This window comes from Pseudopodoces humilis, chromosome 2, assembly GCF_049639895.1.
Source record: "Pseudopodoces humilis isolate 2021_Gansu_Grassland_sample_001 chromosome 2, ASM4963989v1, whole genome shotgun sequence".
In the NCBI taxonomy this organism is placed as follows: Eukaryota; Metazoa; Chordata; class Aves; order Passeriformes; family Paridae; genus Pseudopodoces; species Pseudopodoces humilis.
In genome coordinates this window covers 98,872,269-98,888,870 of record NC_142201.1, presented here as the reverse complement: position 1 = coordinate 98,888,870, position 16,602 = coordinate 98,872,269, and the positions used below count along the sequence as shown (strand labels likewise).

At 52.3% G+C, this 16,602-nt stretch overlaps 1 protein-coding gene across 6 annotated transcripts; it reads left to right on the top strand.

The window, feature by feature from the left end:
• The first annotated feature begins 170 nt into the window (after positions 1-170).
• RNF121 (ring finger protein 121) lies at positions 171-15,662 on the top strand. 6 transcript variants are annotated; one of them, XM_088051181.1, is made up of 9 exons: positions 171-342; positions 5,234-5,271; positions 7,544-7,685; positions 9,002-9,156; positions 9,637-9,744; positions 10,153-10,273; positions 12,236-12,369; positions 13,963-14,064; positions 14,372-15,662. In XM_088051181.1, the coding sequence occupies exons 1-9, from the start codon at positions 250-252 to the stop codon at positions 14,490-14,492; spliced, it is 1,014 nt and encodes a 337-aa protein (XP_087907307.1). In that variant the 5' UTR covers positions 171-249; the 3' UTR covers positions 14,493-15,662. The 6 variants fall into 6 exon arrangements, with proteins under 6 accessions (XP_087907307.1, XP_087907310.1, XP_014108946.1 ...); XM_014253471.2 differs by lacking the exon at positions 171-342 and adding an exon at positions 394-468 and having other exon boundaries at positions 13,963-14,061; positions 14,358-15,662; XM_005523997.3 differs by lacking the exon at positions 171-342 and adding an exon at positions 394-468.
• Positions 15,663-16,602: the final 940 nt, after the last annotated feature.

Here is a 16,602-nt window from a genome sequence, read left to right as displayed (position 1 = left end):
GCCGCGGGCAACGCCGCGCTACGGCCTCGCGCGGGCGGAGCTCAGGAGCCACCTGCGCCCTTTCCAGAACAGCGCGAGGCGGTGCCGGAGAGAGGCGGGCGGGGGCAGGGGGCGGCCCGGCAGCACTGACACTGCCGGTACCGCGGTGCGAGGTGGCTGGTACTGTCGGTGCTGCTGACGGGGGTTACACGTCCCGCTTCGGGCTTAGAAATAGGAGCCGGTCCCTAGCTGTGACAGCTCACCGTTTTCATGCGCCCGAAATGGCGCGTCTGGCAGCAGTTCCACTCCTCCCCTGTCCTGATTGGCCGCCGGGGTAGCGCCGAGCCCAGCGATTGGCCCGAGGTGCGACAGCTTGCTCGATGATTGGTGAACGGCGACGGAAGGAGCTGGCCACTGGGGGGGCGGGGCAAGATGGCGGCTGTGCTGGAGGTGGAGGTTGGCGGCCCCGTTGAGCGTGAGGTGGAGGAGGTGCGGGGGACGGGGTCGGCGGGGGCTGGGCTAGGGAGAACCGGCTAGGGCAGGGGCTGGGCTAGGGAGAACCGGCTAGGGCAGGGGCTGCGGGGCGGGGAGCTCCAGCGCTGTGGGGTGCTCTGTGAAGGGGAGCCGCAGCGGACCCGGGGCCTGGGGGACGCGGGGTCTAGGGGCGCGGGGTAGGGATGTGCGCTGGAGCTCGGAGGGTCCCTGGAATGGGATGGCGGCGGCTCTGGGTCACTCTGAGCTCGTGGGCCTTTGGGGCGAGTAGGTGCGGAGAGTGTTAGGGCTGGGGGAGATCCTTGGTATAGGAGGACATCGAGGGTCCCAGGGCAGGGTGACACTGGGAGCTTCGGAGGGCCCCTTGGGCAGGGGACGGTGCGGGCCCTGGGGGCAGGAGGGAAGGGATGGAGGCTCAGCTGTTGTTCCCGTGCTGGCTTTTAAATGTTCCTGGGGATCAAAAATGACAAAACTGGAAAACAAATGTATTTGGAAAGGTGGAATTTGGAGCAGGGTGGGTGGGTCTGTCACAGTGTGCGTGCCACTTTCCAGCACTGCTGCCCTGGGCTTTTCAGTGGCTCTTCACCTGTGCTTCATGCTTGGGAGTTTTTCTTCCACTTGTAGACAGCCACAAGAACTTGGTTCTATCCTGTCTGCACTGTGGAAGCAGCAGCACAGAGGTCATAAGTCACTTAGCTGGTACAGTCCGGCACTTCTTTGTGCCTTTGCTCAAGAGTTGGTGTGGCTTAAAAATTCTCAGATGCCAATGGTTGTTTTGGAGAAGATTCCTGGCAGGGCCAAGTTGTGGAGATGCTCTAGTGGCTGAGCTGTGGGAGCTTGTACTTCATCCCTGTGCCCTGTGTTGCTGTTGGGGAGTGGTGCAGTGGGGCGATGGGAGGATTAAACCACAGGTCAGTCACTCTTGAGTTGCTACTGGTTATATTTTAAGATATTCCTTGGTGACTTGGTATGTAAAAATGTGGAAGATCCAAATCTCAGAAGTGAAATTCCTGCTTTTCATTCCATCGGGGGCTGTCAGAGAGGGCATCATACGGAGGCAGCGAATGATGAGGTGCATATAGGATTGTGCTTATCCCTGTGATTCCACAAAATGTTGGTACAAAATCTATCTGTGTCCATTGTTCTAAGGTCTTGGCAGCTTTTTGGAGGGAGCAAGTTGCTGAGGAGCCACTCCTGGTGGGGACTTGGAAGCAGTTTAACATTCCACCAGAATAAAGCTGAGTGTTCCATGGCCCTGGCTCTGCCTGGGGGTGGTTTAATTCCAGTTATCCAAATGTTTGATCAGTTGGGACACTTCTGCCCCCCGCTCCTTGTTCCTGTGTCTTATGAGCAGAAAAAAATGCAGAATTGAGATTCCAAAAATCTCTTCAGAGTTCCACTAAAGAATATGCCTCGTCCCAACCTGCCTTGGTTGTATTTACAGTGCTGTGGAGATTTATCTTCACCTTATTTCAGGTTATTCCTGGTAGGTGCTGGGAGATGCAGACTGAGGTTGGGGCAATGGGAAAGGTGAGATCAGGGCCGTCAGTTGCTCTGGAGCTTTGAACTGAAATCAGCAGCTGCTTATTCTCCATCCTCAAGGCATTCTTCTTGCCTCCTTTGATGATTTAGAGCATAAGTAGATTACAGGCACAGTGGTGTGTATGTTTGCCTGAAGATCCTCCCAGCCCCCTGGGCTGTGAGGAACGTATGGATCCAGGATGTTATCCGTATCAAAGGCCTTTGTGTTTTTCTAGAGGGGATTATTCTGTGACTGTCCCAGTGGTGGGGATCACAGGTTTGTGGAGGCTTTGGGGCATCAGCCCCTGCAGAAAACCAGGGAGTGGCACAAGGTTCTTTCAAAGGCCATGGTACCATGTCTAAGGAGAGGATTAGACTTTAGTCCTAGATAGCCAGTTCCTCCTAGTCATCACCCAGAGGAGACTGAGGTTTTTGAGAGGATCGTGAGTTACAGAGGAGACAGAGAGAAGAAGAATTTTTGTTAATTCCTTTTTTTTTAAACAAAAAGTTTGTCTAAGAGCTGTAATTGGTTGCACATTTGCCCTGTGTTGGTATGGTAGCTGGAGAATGCTGAAAGAGGAGTAGGTTGGTGCTCGACACTTGGTAGAGCTGATCTTCAGCTGCTTCAGTCACCCTAAATGTTCTTGTAAAACCCTTCTTGGAGAAGGGAGATTTTGGAGTAGAGGTTCTTTTACCTAGCTCTTGGGCTTAGAAAGAGACCCAAAAGACTCAAAAACTGCATGTTAAAATCAAACAACCCCAAACTAGAAGTGGAATAAATGTTTGCTAGCAAGAGCAGGTGCTTCCTTCACCATTGCTGTACATTTTTAGCCCCAACCCAAAATCTGTGTGATAAGAGAGTTTGTAGATAAGGGAGGGGTTAACTGGAAGATCTGACTCAGGGTGGCTGCTCTGCCAAGTCCTGTCTGACAGTCATCAGATCCCTCCCAATATCCCTTCTGTCACGTCCTGGCCCCCCACTTAATAAAGTTATTTCAGGAGCTTTGGGCTCTGGGGAATCTGGTGAAGCTCAGTTCTTGTAATTGAGAGAAAACTGTGCCATGGATCCCTGGTTGGCTTGGGAGTACGGCTTGGAAGAAGCCCACTCTAAGAAATGCCAGCCGTATTTCCATTGAGTTTGGGGCTGAGGTAGCTTAAACACATTTGCTGGAAGAATTTGGAGATTCAGGGAAGATGCTGAAGGATCTGAGGCTGGTAAATATCCCAGTCTGTAAGATGGAACCAACGCTGTGGATGAAGCAGCTGCCGGTGTGGTCCAGAGGAGTGAGCTGAGCCACTGTATAGGAATGGAAATTATTGCTGTGGTTGGAAGGTGCTTGTCAAACGTCTTCATCCAGCAAGCATGGAGGCAGAGCCTGGGAGGAGTGAGGGTCTCGTGAGGGAAGGCAGTGGGAGCACCTGAGTGACTCCCAGAGCTTGTAGAGGGATTGACCTGTGCTGGAGCCAGCAAGCACTAGGGCTTTCTCAGCTTCTCCTGTGTGCAGTGATTAGCAAACATTCTAAAATCTTCTTTTTTCCTGTTTATTTGGAGCAGTTCTTGCTCCAAATTACATTGCAGCTACTGAACTGATGGATCTGGACATGGCTGCTTTAGGAACAGGTGCTCAGGGAATTTGGTTGATACAAACACCCTTCTTGGTGTCAGATTGTCACCACCTTCCCTCAGCTTCTGATGCAAGCCAACAAGCTCCAACAAGGACTTTCATAGCTTTAGATTTTGCATCTAAGTCCTGAAGAAACACTCGATTCTCAAGGGCTGAATTTCTCACAGGTGTTGCTCTGGGGTGAAGCTCAGCAGATATTCCATATCAGGCAGATGGATTGCTGTGGTGGGTTTTTCCCTACCCCTCACCCTGGGGTATAATTAGGTGCCACAGAGGAAACGAGGCAGCTGTTCATCCTCAGCTGAACCTGGCTGTGATCAGAGCTGCTGCCTGGGAGACACGTGGGTGCTGCTGGTGGTGACCAGGCAGGTGAGGTGACTGCTGCACCAGCCCAGGGAGAGCCCCAGCATAAAGGTTGGATCCAAGCCTATAGCCCTGTACCCAGTGGGGTGAGGTGGAGCTTGTTCCTGTATACACATCTCTGGTGTGTGCAGGAAAGAGTGGTAACAGTCCGCGCTATGGCTTGTTTCCAACCTTCATCGCCAACACCTCTGCAATACTGGAGTGTCTCCAGCACTGTGAGGATTTGTAAACCCCACATGTATGTTCGCAGCCCAGATGAGCTGCTCTTGATTTAATCTGAGTTTGTGTGTCACCAAGGAAAGGTGGTGGGAAGAGCTGTGGGATTCCCTCCCCAGTGCCGTGGGTCAGGGCATGCTGCCTGGTCAGTGAGCCTGTATGGGGACATGGCCAGTGCTGGAGGCTCCTCAGCAGTTAGGTGAAGATTTCAATGAAAAGTTTTGCCCAGAGAAGCTGTGAACTCCCCATCCCCAGAGGTGTTCAAGGGCAGGTTGGATGGTGGTTGGAGCAACCTGGTCCAGTGGAGGTGTCCCCACGGGAGGAGGATTGGAGTAAAATGAGCTTTAAGGTCTCTCCAAGGCAAAGCATTCTGTGGTTCTATGATTCTATATAAAGCTCCAGGTGAAAGCAGAAATGCAGTGTTGAAGCTCCCCTTACTCCTCCCCTGTACAAAAGTGAGAGTATTCACACTTCTATGAATCTTACTGGAGAAGATGGGATACAAGTATCCACTGTCAATCATCACTAATAGCAGCAGCTCCCCTTGCTCTCCATAGTTCCTGCCTGTGGTGTTTGGGAGGAATTTTCAATTACCTCAGCAAAGCAAGGCCTAAATCTTTCTTTTAGTGTGATTTTGAAATCTTTTTGGCACTGATTTGTTGCTGGTGTGTGACATACTGTCTGCTGTCCTGCAGCCTAGTGGGATTTTGGACTCCTACCACTGGTGGGAGCATTGGCTTCACTGGGATCACCACTCTGTGCCCTGAGACACCTGGCTGGGTTGTGATTGTGGGATTTAAGCCAGTTCTCTAGTTCTGGTCACATGGGATGGTGGACAGAGCCTCAGCTCCAATAAAATATGGAAGTGTAAGTGGTGGAGGAGCAGGGGGAGTCACTGCTTTTCTTGGGAAGGTGAAGGACAGCTCTGGGCTGTGCTGGCACTGTGGGCATGTTGAGGTTTCTTATTTAAAGCATCTGAATCCAGAGCTTCCCAGCAGCTGATTCCATGGGTGTTTGTTTTTTTTTTTCCTCCCTAGGTTGATCTTTCACACTTGTCTCCAGAGGAGAGATGGAGGTGAGTGTTTTGGGAACTGATTTGGATCATACAGCTCAACTGAGCTCCTGCTGACCAGAGCTACCAGCAGCACAGCCTGTGGCCACAGTGGGGCAGGAAAGGGTCACCATTTTTTGATGGGGGAAGTATTGTCTTAAAAGGCAATATTTTTTTTTTTCTTTCAAACTGCTGCTACATATAGAATCACAGAATAGTTTAGACTGCAAAACTAAATAGTTAGGTTGTGGTACGTCTGAGATCAGAGTCCAACCATTCCCTCAGCAGTGCTGAGTGCTAAACACCACTAAACCATGTCCCCAGGTGCCACATCTGCATGTCTGTTAAATCCCTCCAGGGATAGGGACTCCACCACTGCCCTGGGCAGCCTGTGCCTGGGCTGGACTGCCCTTCTGTGTAGAAATTTTCCCAATATCCATCCTAAACCTTCCGTGGCACTACCTGAGACCATTTTCTCTTGTCCCATCACTTGTTACCTGGAAGAAGAGCCCAACCCCTACCTGGGTCCACCCTCCTGTGTAGAGAGCAAAAAGATCCCCCCCACCCAAGCCTCCTTTTACCAGGCTGAGTGTCCCCAGCTCATTCAGCCATTTCTCACTAGACTTGTGCTCTTGAACCTTCTCCAGCTCTTCTACCCTTCTGTGGACACCCTCCAGCTCTTCAATGTCTGCCTTATAGTAAGGGGCCTGAAAAATTCCTCTTTTTCCCTTGGCTGAACCAATTTAATCCAGATGTTGATTGAAAATCATGGTCAGAATGGATTCTCAGTATTGCCACAACACAAACTGGGGGCCAACTTGCTGGAGCAGCTTTATGGAGAAGGGCCTCGGGGTCCTGGTGGAGAACAAACTGTCCCTGAGCCAGCAGTGCCCTGTGGGCCAAGGAGGCCAATGGGATCCTGGGATGCACTGGGAATAGCATTGCCAGCAAGTCAAAGGAGGTGATCCTGCTCCTTTACTCAGCCCTGATGAGGCACCTCTGAAGTGCTGTGTCCAGTTCTGGGCTCCTCAGGACAGGAGGGACATGGAGCTCCTGGAGCAGCTCCAGTGGACCTTACAGAGATGATGAAGGGACTGGAGCATCTCTCTCATGAGGAAAGGCTGAGGGAGCTGGGGCTGTTCAGCCTCAAGAAGAGATGACTGAGAGGGGACCTCATCAATGTCTGTCAGTGCCTGCAGGGAGGGATCAGAGGAAGGACCAGGCTCTGCTCAGTGGGGCCCAGCAATGGGACAAGAGGCCACAGGCAGAAAGAGATGCACAGGAAATTCCATCTGAACATGAGGAAGAACTTCTTTCCTGTGCAGTAACTGAGCACTAGAACAGATTGCTCAGAAAGGGTGTGGAATCCCCCTCACTGGAGATCTTCCAGAACCATCTGGACACAATCCTGTGCTGTGTGCTCTAGGATGATCCTGCCTGAGCAAGGAGGTTGGACCAGATGACCCACTGTGGTGCCTTCCAACCTGATTTTGTGATCCTATGTTAGTTTCTAGAGAATGACTTAAAATCAGAGAATTTGGCCTATTTGTTAGGTTTGGATTTTTTCTTTCCTCAGACTTCTAGAACAGTATTATCACCTAGAGACCAAGACATAAAGGTGTCACAGCTCTTAATTGCACCTTGTTTTTGGTCAAACAGCACAAGATAGGCAAAGAAACCCCAGGTGTCTGGTAAGTATCGGGTTGGAGATCACTTGTTCCAGAATGCTCAGGGTGGAGAGAAGCAATTTGCAGGAGTTTGGGGATTTTGCCAGATGTCAGCTCTTACCCCGTACTCTCCACCCTGACCCTTCCAGCCTTTCCCTTGCTGGACAAGAGGGAGAACAGTGTTAGTGGTTCCAAAACTGGGCTGAGGGTTTGGTATGGAGAATTAGCACATGCTCTGGGTCAAACAGCTGCAATGTGCTCTAGGAAGACGCTGCCTGATCAGGAAGATTGAGAGAGATGACCCCACTGGTGGTCCCTTGTAACCTTGCCCATTCTGGGGTTGCAAGTTATGTCAACTGTGCACTCCATGTTCATTAGTCCAGGTATGGAATGAGTGGGAGTTCACCTCCTTCATGCTCAGGTGGGCAAAGTGTTGTTCATTGATTTCACAGCGTAGAAATGAGCTGCTCCCAGAGCAGCCTTTTGTCCCTTCCCGTCTGGATTGTTCACAAACACAGTTCTTAGTGCTGTTGTTCCATCTGGTCTTCCTGGCTCTCCTGAGGTGCTTTTACCCCAGCGTGCAGTCTGTGCCGGAGTGCTCTTCAGCCACCTTTTCCTGGTTGTTGCAGGGTGGAGCACGTACGGATGCACGCCAAGCACCGTGGCCACGAGGCGATGCATGCCGAAATGGTTCTCATCCTCATCGCCACACTCGTGGTGGCACAGCTCCTCCTGGTTCAGTGGAAGCAGCGGCACCCTCGCTCCTACAATGTGAGTTGCCCCCACAGCTGTTCTGCCTCCAAGGCTGGATGTGAGTGTTGAGCCATGCCCTCCTTTTGCTGATGAGAAAAGCCTTCGTGGTTTTCCCACTGTCTGGTGGTGTGATTCCCTTGTTTTCCCAGCATTGCCTTGTTTCTCCCAGCACGTGGGGGATGAGGATGGATGGATGAACGTGAAGGCCTCAGGTTTCTGTTGGAAGTGATGCAAATAACTCGGTGTCACACAGTGCTTTAACGTCAGGGGTTGACAAACAGATCCTGGGGGTTGTCCTGAGGGAAGCTGTGTTTTGTGGGCGATTCCTTGGAAGCAACGGGGCCTTCTTGCTGCTGGCAGCTTGGATTTGATGGTTCCTGCAGCACTCTTAATGTTTCCAGGTAGTACCTGTAGTCCTCTGTGAACTTCAAACCAAACCTGTTTGCCTGTTTCCCTCCAGCAGCACTGTGGGAGCTCAGCTGCACAGCTGTAGATCCTTTTGGGAATAGGCTGTAATGCAGAGGCGAGCCAAAAGCTTCCTGCCTTGTCTAATACCTGTCTGAGACATCTGTGGTTGCAGCCTTGGGATGCTGGGAAGACAAAGTTTTATGTAGCTGCCTTACCACAACTAGTTGTGTGGATCATCTCCCACACATTCCTCTGGAGATGATTCCTCTGCATTCTCCTGCCAGCTGTACCTTTTGCTACAAAAATTTGTGATTTGCAAAAATCCCATGGCTGCTGCCTCTGACTGCCTCACAAAATCACAGAGCAGTTTGGGTTGGAAAAGCCCTCTGAGATCATTGAGTCCAACTATTCCTCCTGCACTGCCAAGCCCTTCCCTAACCCATGTCCCCAAGTGCCACATCCACTCAGCTTTTAAATCCCTCCAGAGATGGTGACTCCATCACTGCCTCAGGCAGCCTGTGCCCGGGTTTCACCACCGTATCTGGGAAGAAATTTTCCCAATATGCAACCTTAACCTTCTCTGACAAAACTTGAGGGCTTTTATTATGTCTATTCACTTGTTACCTGGGAGCAGAGAATGAGCCCCATTTGGCTATAACCTTAGGTAGATACAGAGAGCAGGAAAGTGCCCCCTGAGCTTCCTTTTCTCCAGTCTGAGCCTCCCCAGCTCCCTCAGTTGCTCCCTATCTGACTCATGCACTGAGCTTTGAGCTCTTCTTTAGGTGCCTGAGGTCAAACCTCCCCATGTTCCTGGTGCAATTCAGGGCCATTTGATGCAGGCAGAATGGCTGCCACGGCTAACAGAGCGTTTCTGATGTCTGAGGAGCAGAGAACCAGCTCCAAATGCCTTTTCTCTGTTCCTGCAGATGGTGACCCTCTTCCAGATGTGGGTAGTGCCTCTGTATTTCACTATCAAGCTGAACTGGTGGCGGTTCCTGGTGATCTGGGTGCTCTTCTCAGCAGTCACAGCTTTTGTCACCTTCCGGGCAACTCGAAAGCCTCTGGTACAGACAACACCCAGGTTTGTCTGCTGTTCCTGGGGAAACTCCTCAGCCCCAGGGTAACCATTACAAGGATCTTTCCAAATTCCCTGCTACAGATATGCCTTAAGCTTTGCACCCTGGGAGTGTGAGAGCCCTGCACATGTGAAAGGGTGTGATGCACTTAACTGATTGCTGGCAGCCAGCCCAGTATACTTGGTACCTGGGTGGGGGGTGGAAAGGTGGATTCCAGGTGGACTCGTGTCCTCACTCGAGGATGAATTCCCAGCATGCAGCATACTTCCTTATGGCCTTTGGAGATCATGAGGTTTCTCAAGTCAAGACTGTGAGCAGCCTGTGACAGGTTGAATTAGGAATGTAAAGCTCTTGCCCATATGTAGGGGTAGGTGAAGTGTCTGCAAAAACATAACAGGTGTGAAAAATAAAACTCATCAGATGATTGGCACACTTTGATTCAGGAAAAATGAAGTAATTAAATTCCTTGTTTTAATTCTTTACAGGCTGGTTTATAAATGGTTTCTACTAATATACAAGATTAGCTATGCTACTGGGATCGTGGGGTACATGGCTGTCATGTTTACGCTTTTTGGTCTTAACTTATTATTCAGGTGAGTGAATCTTCCAGCACCCACTCCTGGGGCAATGGGGTGGAACACACCTTTGGCTATTACTCTGGAAAAAGAGTTTACTTGGCAATCTGGATTAATAGGGCCAAAGAGACTATTGGGGTGTCCTTTCACTCTGTGGAGGATCACAGGTAAGGGGCTGGTACCTGAACTGGTCCAGGTTGCTGGAGAGCCCTCCTTCCAGCTCATTTGTTGGCAGCTCCTACAGCTCTGTGGTGTCCAGCCTGGGGGCAGCAGTGGCATTTTTTTTGCTATACTGAAAGAAGCAGCCAGTCCATGGGTGGTGGCAGAGGACTTTAGCCCAAAACAGCTTAATCGTTAGAAAGGTCAACTACTTCTCTGGAATAATACATTCTCAAAAAAACTTTGTTGATGGTTTTTCTGTTGTAGAATCAAACCAGAAGATGCAATGGACTTTGGCATCTCCCTCCTCTTCTACGGTCTTTACTACGGAGTGCTGGAACGGGACTTTGCTGAGATGTGTGCGGATTACATGGCCTCAACCATTGGGGTGAGTTCACGATGGACTGTCCCCCAGGCCAGAGTTGTGCCCCATATCAGGAGGCCTGAAACATGTTGGTCTCAGTAGCAGCTTTGGCTTCCCTCAAATGGAAATTCCCCATCTCAAGGAAGGGTCCCAGGATCTAATGTAACAGGAGTTGCTCTGAGATCCTTCTTCAAGAACACAGCCTCTGCAGGGTCCCATCTCCAGGATGAGAAGTTCTTCCATATGAGGGTGGTGAGACATTGGCATAGATTCCCCAGAGAAGCTGTGGCTGCCCCATCCCCTGGAGGTGTTCTAGGCCAGATTGGATGGGGTTTGTAACAACCTGGATTAGTGGAAGGCGTCCCTGCCCCTGAAAGAGATTGGAACTGGATGATCTTCAAGGTCCTTTACAACCCAAGCCATTCTCTAATTCTATGGAGAAGTGGAATGATCTGTTTAGCCCTGCTAAACTGACAAATATTTATTTTCCTGGGCCTTTAAAATCTTTAAAATCTCCCATTTCTGACACTACTGTGCTAACATTAACTTGTGACCTGCAGCCACCAGGGAAGGATTCACACTGTGGGTTTCCTTCCTTGTATCTGCTGTAACTTTAGCTGTCCCTGTGGACAAAGGACGCAGTGGCCTAAAATCTGTAGCCCACTCTCCTGGTATCAAAATAACCCACTTCACCAGAAATACACGACCTAGGACACCAGTGGAGTAGGTCATGTTTCTTCTTTTCAGTAGATGTTTAGGGTCTTGGACTTTGTGTTTCCTTTTTTCTGAGCTTTCTCATGCTGCTCCTTGAGGTTCTGCCCCAGCCCCTGGCCTGCCACACTAGGACACCTTGGCACAGCTTGAGTCTCTCTTAGATTTTCAGGGCTCTGTTGGATGCTCCAAGGAAAGCTGTGCCAGGGCTCTTCCAGAGGCATGTTTTGTTGGTGATACTAAACCAGGAGGAGCTGTGATCTCCTTGAGAGAGAACTGGGCAGTCACCAGCTGTGTGAAATTGAAAAGGGGAAAGTGCCAGATTCCCCACTTGGGATGGTGTAATCCTGGTTATAAATACAGATTTGAGAACAAGAGTCTGGAGAGAGCTCTGTGGAAAGGGATTAGGGAGTTTGTGTTGACAGCAAGTTGAATATGAGTCAGTAGTGTGTCCTGGCGGCTAAAAGGGGCCAGCTGTGGCCTGGGGTGCATCAAGCACAGCCTCACTGTGTGGCCAGGGGAGGTGGTTGTCCAGCAATAAGCCATGAGGAAATGAAGATGAATCAGGGGAAGTGCAGAATGGACATAGGATAAAGATTATTTACCCAGAGGGAACAGGCTCCCCAGGGACATGATCATGTCATCAAGTCTGCCAGAGTCCAAAGAGTCTCTTAGTCATATGGTTTAGTTCTAGGTAGTGCGGTGGAGCAGGGAGTTTGAATCAATGATCCTGAGGGGCCCCTTGCAGCTGGAGTGTGTGGGACCTGGTTTTGTGCCCGCACTCTCTGTGTTGTGTCAGGCCTGTGCTGAGCCATCAGGCTTGGAAATGGAGAGGGGTGGCTGCTCTGCGCTTTGCTGAATGAGTGTCAGGGACCTGAAGGGCTGGAGGTGGGGGCCGTGTCTGACTGGCAGCCCAAGGTTGCCATTTTGGGTCAAAGCTGTGACCTCCAGCTTGTCCTACTGTCTCCCTCAGTCTCTGCCCTGGGTGCACGGCCCTGGCAGGCAACTGAAAACCCACCTGGCTGTTGGGGAGCAACGAGGGTGACCCCTCAACATGGGGCTGGGGTGTGATGGGCCACTGCATCACTGAGCAGCTGTCCTGTTGTAGTTGTTTCCTGCAGCTGGACCTGTAACAAGGTTTTTAAGCCCCAAAGACCAAGGCTGGACTCCTGGGGCGCTGAGCCCAGCCCTCTTTAGAGCTTAGCTGTGCCCTGCGGGCGTGGGGCACATGCCCTGCCGCTGTCACCGCTCTCCCTCTGCTCTGCCCTCGCTCAGTTCTACAGTGCCTCAGGAATGCCCACCAAGCACCTCTCCGACAGCGTCTGTGCCGTCTGTGGCCAGCAGATCTTCGTGGATGTCAATGAGGAAGGGATCATTGAGAACACCTACCGCCTCTCCTGCAACCACGTGTATCCTTCTCTGCAGGTGCCAGCTCCCTGCCTCGCTGGCCCCACGCTGGGGTGGGCAGCAGGGAGCTCCTGCCCCATGGCTTCTCCCATACTCCGTGAAGAAATGCCTGTTCTGGGACTCGGGGCCGTCCAGCTGAATTTGCATGTGATCTGTGCCTGTGTCTTCACTGACTTGGCATGGCAAGAGGTGTCCCTGGAATTACTTTGTTGCCACTTACAAGTGGTTGTTTCCTCTTCCTTCTCCTCCCTGGCTACCTCTGCTCAGCAAGAGCATGCATGGAGCTGCACCTCAGTTTTTACCTGCTTTTGACAAATCTGCTGTGACTCATCTGCCTGGCAGTGCTCCCAGCAGATGTTCTGGGGAAAGTGATGGTGTGAGGTCGGGACATGAGGCATCCCTGCTCCATGCCACACTGGCCCCTCATCAGAAACCCATTACAGTGGGTCCATAAGAAAGAGTTGTGGGGAAACACTTCTGGCCCCCCTGGTCCAGCACTGCCAGTTGCTACGTGCTCTAGGCACAGTCCAGGAGCTTCCTCCTTCTCCAGAACTCCTCCAGGGTTTCCAGCATGCTGGAGTCACTCAGTCCTTCCTGTCAGCTGATTGATGGGAAGTGGGTTTTGAAACTAGAAGTCCTAGTTGGTGCTCAGCCCCAGCTGGGGCAGCAAGTCAGGGTTTTTTTCCCTGTGGTGATTCAGTGTGGAGATGGGATGTCCTCTGGCACTGTGTGCGTTGCTGCCTGCGAGGTGGTTTCCAAACTGGGTCTGAGCAAAGGTCATGCTGGTAAAACTCGCAGCCTAAATTTAACTCTTGGGAACTGTTGGGGAGATTTATGACTGACACTGAAAGGGCCTGGGACTGCAGCAGCTTGGGGTGGTGTGGCTGCCAGAGGAGCTGGTTGGTGCCCCTGGTGGTCCTCAGGGGTGACAGCTGGTTGGGCACTCCTGCATTGATGGCTCCAGGGCTGACAAGGAAGTGACTCCTGTTGCTGCTGCTCCCTGGCATTCTTCCACGGTCTCATCAGCAGAGATATTCTAGGGAAAGTTTATTTGCTCAGTGACACCCCTGTATGTGTCAGAGTCAGTTGCAGCCACCTCATGTTTTCCTGTACCTTCTCTGTTTCCTGTAACTTCTTCTGTGCTCAGATACTGCAAATCCTTGTGAGAGAGCATAGCAGGCATCTGTAAGTTAGACCCTCAGTCAGAGAGAAGTGTCTTAAATGCTTATCTCCAGAAAGCCTTTCAAGAAGGCTTCCAAAATGCATGCAGTTCACAGAACTCTCCTAGGCTGTGCAAACCTTCTCAGTGCTTGAGCACCATCCCTGAAGAGTTTCAGTCTCCCTGGTGCACATGCATTGGTCATGGCCTTTGTGCTACCACCCTGGCCCCATTCTGCTGCTCCATGAGCTCCTTCTGCTGTCCCTGGAAGCTGCTGCACCTTCTAGGAAAGGGTTGTGGTTGTGCAATACACCATTCTCACATGGCAGGATGTTTCCGTGGCTCTGTGAGAACTTCCGTGGACTTGGTGGATTCCACCACACTGAGCCATGTATCCCCCTCTTCTTCCAGTTCCCCTTAACGTGCCAATCCCCAGGTTTCATGAGTTCTGCATCCGGGGCTGGTGCATTGTTGGGAAGAAGCAGACGTGTCCATACTGCAAAGAGAAGGTGGATCTCAAGAGGATGTTCAGTAATCCGTATCCTTTCTCCTTCTGGGAGCCAGCACTTTGGGAAGGGAAGCAGTGGGTAGAGCACACAAGGGGCAAGAGGGTTGCCTGGCACCCTGGGTAGGTTGCTGCAGCATGCGGCTGTGGCAGAGACCCAGCAAAACACAAGCAAGGCCAGCCTCCATGAGGACTCGTGTGTCCTTCCCTGGGTGCTTGTCCATCCCTCCCTGGATACCTGTGTTCTCTGTCCCTGCTTTGGGGCACCTTTGGGTCACTTCTGGGTGGGCTATGCTCTTCTCATCCATTTCCCATGGCTCTTTAACTCCTTCCTGCCCAGCTGGGAGAGGCCACACGTCATGTACGGGCAGCTGCTGGACTGGCTGCGCTACTTGGTGGCCTGGCAGCCAGTGATCATTGGACTGGTCCAGGGAATCAACTATATCCTGGGGCTGGAGTAAGGGCAGGTGGTGGGGAGCCACGGAACCACGAGAGGACATTGCCACCGGGGATGCTGGCTTTGCTCCGTCACCTCTCAGGACCTTGGCCACCCTCAAGGACAGCAACATCAAGGCCCCTCCTGCTGGGGCTAGGGGAGGATTTTTTAAAAAAGTTATTTTAATGAGCATATTTAAAACTTTCTATTGCAGCCAAAAAGAGACGCTTGTCCCCTTTCCCTGCACCTCTCCTGCCCTTTGCAGTGACCTGCTGGGCTGACCTTTGGGCTGAGGGCTGTTCTCCAGCTCCCTCCTGCCACTCTGTTAGGGGAGGCTGTAGGGAGAAAGGCTGAGGCTTTGCCAGCTCCAACACCAGCACCCTGGAGCAGCCTTGCTGGCAGCGAGGATGGGATATGGGGGCTGCAGAGGAGAGCCCAGCACTCTGAAAGAGGTCCTGCCAGGTCCACTCTGGGCACCATGGGTATGCCAGCAGGAACCAGGCTGCCCTCCGGCATGGTGATGGTGGGCTCTGCCTTGGGGAACCCCTTTTATATGCTCCCAAATTTTCTGTGTTCCTCCCTGGAGTCCTGCGGTGTCCCCTAACTGCTCGGGGAGGGGGGGGTCAGCCAAGGCATGGAGTGGGGCCAGTGCTGTTCCTCTCTGTGCCCTTTTGGGTAACAGTGACAGTCAAGAGCACCAAGAGCGGGTGCCCCTGCCCCAGGGCGCGGGTCCGCCCTCACTGGGTATTGCTCTTGGCGCTGGAATAAAAGGGATGGAGTGAAGGTTGGGCTGGTACTGGCATTTCCCTGCCCCGGCATTACTCCATGACATTCTCCTGGTCATGCTGGTAGGAGCCATGCCAAAGTCCTGCTGGTGCAAGTGGCTTTGGGCTCAATTTTTGGTAGTGGGTGGGGGCAAAGTCCCCAGTCCCAGGGCCAGCGGTGGTATTTTGGCATATGGAGACTTGAGTCGTATTCCCTGAGGGTGCTGGGGTCTGGTGGAGAGCTACAAGGCAGCCCCTGGCTCAAGGGATTTGGGAAGTGGCCACAGCGGTGGCATGGCTGTGGGTGCTATGTGGGCTGTGTTCCCCCCTGGGGAGCCCCAGTGCCATGCTGCATCCTCTTGAGTTTTCTTTTGGGTAAAACCACATTGCACTGTTGTGCCAAACACCAAAATAAGAGCCCTGGAAACAGAGACACGGCCCTGGGTTTTTCTTTATCGTCTTCCCTGCAGCCAGGCAGGGCCATGGTTCCTCCTTTCATCTCTCCCAGGGGAAGGATATTGTGTAGATGATGACCAAGCACCCATCTGCATTTCCTGCCCACCTCTTTAACCCTGTAGCATCCAGAGCTAAGCTGGTTAGTGTTGGTGGGAGCAGAAAGGTGTCAGAGGAGCTGGCAGCTGCCAAGGGAGCTGCCTCTGGCTCATCATTGCCTATTGGACACTCATGGTTGCTGGAGGGAGGATGCAGACACTGGCCTCATCCCAGCAGGCTGGGAATGGATTGCACTTGCCAGGTCTCTAAGATAACACTCCTGTTCCTGTCACCTTCCTGCTGTGCTGGGAACGGATAATAAAACTCAGTGGGAGTTTAGCGACTTTTTTCCAAGCCTTCCAAGCCTTACCAGGGCCTGTAACTCAGGTGGCTGTTTCTGCCCTGTTGCTGTGCCCACACTGGGTCCCAGCCTTGGCACTGCTGGGGAGTGGGGGCTGGCCCCTGGTTTTGTCACCAGTGAGTTGTCGAAACCACGTCTGCTGTCAAGGGGCTGGCTCTGGGGGTGGGGAACTGCTGTGGGACACGGAGACGGCTTCCCACAGCCAAGAACTAAAGCCCTGGGGGTTTCTATCCACTGTTGTTCTGCATGGGCCGGGACACCGAGAGGCCAGCACCCAAGCTCCCCCAGCAGTGTCATTCTCAGTCTCCTGGGTGCTTCACCCTCCTTCCTCCTGTGCAGACCCTGCCTTGTCTCTGATCCCAAAGCATGGGGGAACGAACCAGCATGTTCAGAATCCTGTGACACTCAGCCAGCGCCCTCTGTGCCGGACACTGCGGGGCCCAGCTGGGCCCCAGTCCTCCATCCCTGGGGAGCTCATGGATGGTCCCCCAGGGGCGGGGGGGAGATGGGCGGGGGAG

Coding starts and splice junctions, on each gene's coding strand:
- RNF121 (XM_088051181.1), top strand. CDS start 250: ATGCGCCCGAAATGGCGCGTCTGGCAGCAGTTCCACTCCTCCCCTGTC. Junction 7,686..9,001: donor GGCACCCTCGCTCCTACAAT/GTGAGTTGCCCC, acceptor CTGTTCCTGCAG/ATGGTGACCCTCTTCCAGAT. Junction 9,745..10,152: donor GGTCTTAACTTATTATTCAG/GTGAGTGAATCT, acceptor TTTCTGTTGTAG/AATCAAACCAGAAGATGCAA.